Raw genomic sequence first — 4,758 nt, 5'->3', positions numbered from 1 at the left:
TGCAAAAGTGTTACAAAAAGTTAGTCTAAATAAAAAAATTTTGTGCAATGTGTTAAAAATATATAAGTGCAAGCCAGTTTAAGCTAAAGTAATTCAACGAGCACGGGGCAATATACGGGATCTCGTGCAACATTCAACACCTACAACAACAGCAACATATTCACCATAGCACAATGTACGCCGTGTTGCTGTTTTTGACGCTGTCGCTGGGACTGACCAAAGGCGCCATACTACCAGGTATGTTCGCAGAAAAGTTATAAAAAATGCACATAAAAAGTCTCAAACAAATATTTAACAAACAACAATGCTGAAACACACACACACGCATGTGTATGTATGCTTGCACGCTTTGTTAAACAGGTGATTTGCTAAGCAATGCGGTCTAAATCTTTATACTTAGCGCTTGCCTCATTGTCAAGCTATGCAAGCAGAAAAAAGTAGCAAATACAACGAGAACAACAACACCTTGCAATTGCTGAGTGAGCAAGTCAGTGAGCAAAATCAGCGCAGATCAAAAACCAAAAAATTTAAAAAAAAAAACACACACACACACTTACATATACTTAGGCATACAGACACACATTAATTTACTCCCATACACCCGATTTATGTACTCACTTGCACTGCGCTAATGAGCTATTTGATTATATTTTCATTAGTGCCTGCACAACAACAGCAGTTAGTGATTCAATTTGCCACAAAAATTTCAATAATTTCACTTTTGTTTATATTTCTAAATCGCATTAACCACTGTGCATGTGTTTCGAAAACAGCAAGAAGACCGACCTTGCTGATGAAAATCTCTTTGCTGTATTTGCCTTTTTCATTTGAAATTTTGTAAGACGGTTTGATGCTTTTTTTTTATAGATTTTTTTTTTCAAATATTTTTCTTTTTAATTTCTTGAATGTTTTGACGTCACTGTTTCTAAATTCATAATCCGTCTGCTGCCAATTGTTTTTGCACTCATTTGGCGCATTTTCATTTTCGTTTTCACTTTCGATAATTTATGTAAGCAGTTTGTTGATTGCATATGACTTCTTGATCTGACAAGTTGTTCGAAATACTATATATGCCGTGATTTGAGATATGTTTTATTTTTTCCGAAATAATTGCAATATTTTTGAAAATTTATTTTTCTCTTAATATTTTTAACTCCCTCTATTCGACAGCCAACAAACTACTTTTTTGAGCATCTTGTTCGCTGTAGTGCTGATTTTGGCGCGAATGTTTTGGCTTGAGCTCTTGAATGATTCGGAGATTGTTGCCACAAACTTTGTTTCAAAAAAATTACTTATAAAAATAAATCAGGTGGAGTCAAATCTGAAGATCTCAGAAGTCAAGAATATAACTGGCAGTCTGCGCTGCTATGGAAAATGTTTAGCATAAACTGAATAGTTTCGTCAGATAATGTTCTTAGAATCAGCAAGACATCAGATATAATGGCTGCTGGCAAGCGGCTGTATATAGTATATACCTTCGAGGAAATGTAATAGACAGATAAATAAAGTTTACATGTAATGCCCAGGAACTTACAGGATCGCCAAGATCATGTGCAAGTGAGCGGAAAAAAACGCGAAAGCATTCTGCTCACATGATCTGGTAAAGACCGCAGGACAGCTGTTGAGCCGCATGTATTTTGTTACATAGTGTCACTTTTTGTTCAATCAACGATGGGTCTTTCATAGTTCTCTGCCACAATAGGCAGTATAGGGTGGGCTCGTAAGACCCATTTATAAGTTTTAGCTTAATTAAGCACAAACTCTGAAAATGACCTACAAAATAAGTAACAATATGTGACGATGTGAGTTTCTTATTAAAAAAAACGATCTTCGACCACATTCCAGAAAAAAATCAAAGACCGTGGTAGAACAACTCTCTGCATTGCTGTCTTTCCACATGACTGAATACTTGGCATACATGCATACATATATTGGTGGCTAAAATCGAAAAACAAATTAAGTGTTCGTTCACTGACACATTTACCCTATATACTATACATATGTTTTTGCTTACCGAAAGAAAATTGGCAAAATATTTTGCTGAATGTTTTTTCGTTTCTTTCTCTAAGTCAAAACAATTTAAGCAGCTACCGTTTCGACTATTTAACTGTAAACCTATATGCATGTGTTTATGTATTTGTGCCTCTCAAGCGCTGATTCATATATTTTTTTGCGTTTGTTTCACCGTGAACTTTCTATAGTTTCATACATTCATTCATAAAAATACAGCAGCATTCGGACTAAACTTATATTTGAGCATACAAAGCTACATAAGTACCTATGTATCTTTAAATAAACGTTTGTATAGAAGTGATTGTGCGTGATGTTTTGTATGCGAACGCAGCTTCTTTCTCTATGCGATTATGAATATTTCATTAGTTCTTTTGCGCGCTTAAATATAAACAAATACATAGTATAAATATGGATATAATAAAGACATACATGTGTACACCGACACAGAAGTCACATTGAACTTCATTGTTTGGCGTGGGCGTTTGTGTGTCACCAAACCACAATACTTTGGCACATTAAATGCATAGGAATATTTGTTTGTATATTTATAATTACCAGTATGTAAACATATGTGTGTATGAAATTATATATTCATGTACGTCTGCACATATTACTTTTCGGCCCCGATTTCAACATTTAACGCGATATATTATTTAATTTTCTTTTCAAAACTTTTCTTCTGCATTTGAATTCGACCACTTTCGCAGTTTTCTTAGCGCTTGAACAACATGAATTACCCTCCGTTGATTATGAATCATCTAGTGACTTTCATATCTCACTTTTTAAGCATATAATGCCTTGTATTCGCACAATTTATCGTAGTTTGGCATTTTCAAGCATATTTTTTGTTAATTTGGCTCCATTTTCTTTGTTTTTTTGCCATATAGTCACCTGCTGCTGTTCCAAAGTCCACAATTTGCTTTTAGCAACAGCGGCTTCTGTCTGTAGTTCTGGTGCAAAGTTACAAAATGTTTGTATCTACTAGTAGATAGCGCAGTCATAAAGATATACGCTAAGGTTGTGACGTCATTATTGCTTTTTTAAGTATTTCATTTATCGTATCGAAAATGTATAATGCATGAATCACTTTGGATTTCCTAAGAAATCGAAATTACTGTTGTTACTAAAGAAATTTTATTTATGCGCGAAATTCGAACCAATGTATTTATAAATATTTGAAAATGGTTATCGAAAAACAGAATTCAAACCAATATAAAAATGTTTGAACTTAGTTTTCGAAACTCGAACCAATATATAAATGTTTGAAAATGGTTTTGAAAAAGAAACTTGAACAAATATATAAAAAAATTTAAAATGGTTTTCGAAAAAAAAATTGAAATTCGAAACAATATATAAATTTTATAAATGGTTTGCGAAAAAAATTTTAAATTCGAACCAATATATAAATGTTCGAAAATGGTTTTCGAAAAAATAACTGTATTTCTTATATTGGTTAGGAAATTGTTTTCAAAACAAAATTCGCACAAATATATATAAAAGCTAAAAAAAAGTTTTCGAAAAAATTCGAACCAATACATATATGTTTGAAAATGGTTTTCGAAAAAAAATTCGAAATTCGAACAAATATATAAATAATTAAAAATGGTTTGCGAAAAAAATTCGAACCAATATATTTATGTTTGAAGATGGTTTTCGAAAAGATGTTCGAAATTCGAAAAAATATATGAATGTTTGAAAGTTTTCGAAAAAAAATCGAAATTCGAACCAATACATATATGTTTGAAAATGGTTTTCGAAAAAAAATTCGAAACTCGAACCACTATATAAAAATTTGAAAATGGGTTTCGAAAAAAATTCGCACCAGTATATTAATGTTTGAAAATGGTTTTCGAAATTCGAACAAATATGTATATGAATATTTGAAAATGGTTTTCTAAAAAAAAATCGATATTCGAACCAACTCATCAAAAGTGCAAAATCTTCACATTTGGCTCAGAGTACCAACTTTAACTTTTATACTTCCAGAGCTTCGTGATATTTCAGAGCCCAGAGTATCGTCCTCGCTCCTTTCGGAAGAACCTCTACTTTTTTACTTTTAGATTACAACAAATATGCAATCCTTGGATTTGTGTGCTGAAGTACCAATTCAATTGTATTTGAAAAGTCCTCTCCATGCTGTCAATAAATCGGTGTTAATATAATAATTATTGAGTTCGAAGGAACACTGTATTTCCAGCGTTTTTTAATCTTTAATTTTATATTTGCTATCATTCAATATTTCCTTGGCTGGGCATGAATCACTCTTCAAGCATCTGATTAAGTGCGTATATATGATAAATGCCCTCACAGTTGCATGAGTGGCAAGTACTCGAGAACAGATGTATGAATTCATGTAGGTATTTATGTAGTTAGGTATTCAGTAAATCACTTATGCCCAGGGAATGCATTATGCAGCCCAGTTAAAAATAGAATTTGTTACGCATGCAGCGCTTAAGTTCGCTGCACATGAAAACAGTATTGAAATTATGTTGGCAAATATATGAAAGGGTCATATAATGCATTATGATTCAGAAGTATAATTATTCAGAGGCTAAGCAAGCACTTCTTGGTGCCACTCTAGTATTTGGATTAAAAAAATACATTTTCTTATGGAAATTCGCTTTAATATGCTTGAATATGCATTTTTTCTTAAAAGTGAAAATTTTAATACAAATAAAAATTCACAAAAACTCATGCAGTTGTGATATATAATATATATGAAAGAAGACCTAATAAATGAAAGTC

The 4,758-nt window shown here is 32.2% G+C and overlaps 1 protein-coding gene across 1 annotated transcript in view; it reads left to right on the top strand.

Annotated features, from left to right (window-relative positions):
* The first annotated feature begins 13 nt into the window (after nucleotides 1-13).
* LOC108966821 (flocculation protein FLO11) overlaps nucleotides 14-4,758 on the top strand; it is a 265,014-nt gene continuing 260,269 nt past the window's right edge. The window contains exon 1 of the mRNA XM_018929915.1: nucleotides 14-237. Coding sequence (XP_018785460.1) covers nucleotides 174-237 — 64 coding nt within the window. The 5' untranslated portion in view covers nucleotides 14-173. The remainder of the gene's footprint in view (nucleotides 238-4,758) is intronic.

Source organism: Bactrocera latifrons, unplaced genomic scaffold (genome assembly GCF_001853355.1).
Source record: "Bactrocera latifrons isolate USDA-ARS-PBARC rearing strain unplaced genomic scaffold, ASM185335v1 scaffold_17, whole genome shotgun sequence".
NCBI lineage: Eukaryota > Metazoa > Arthropoda > Insecta > Diptera > Tephritidae > Bactrocera > Bactrocera latifrons.
Note: the sequence above shows the minus strand (reverse complement) of the source record. Positions and strands in the feature narration are given on the sequence as shown.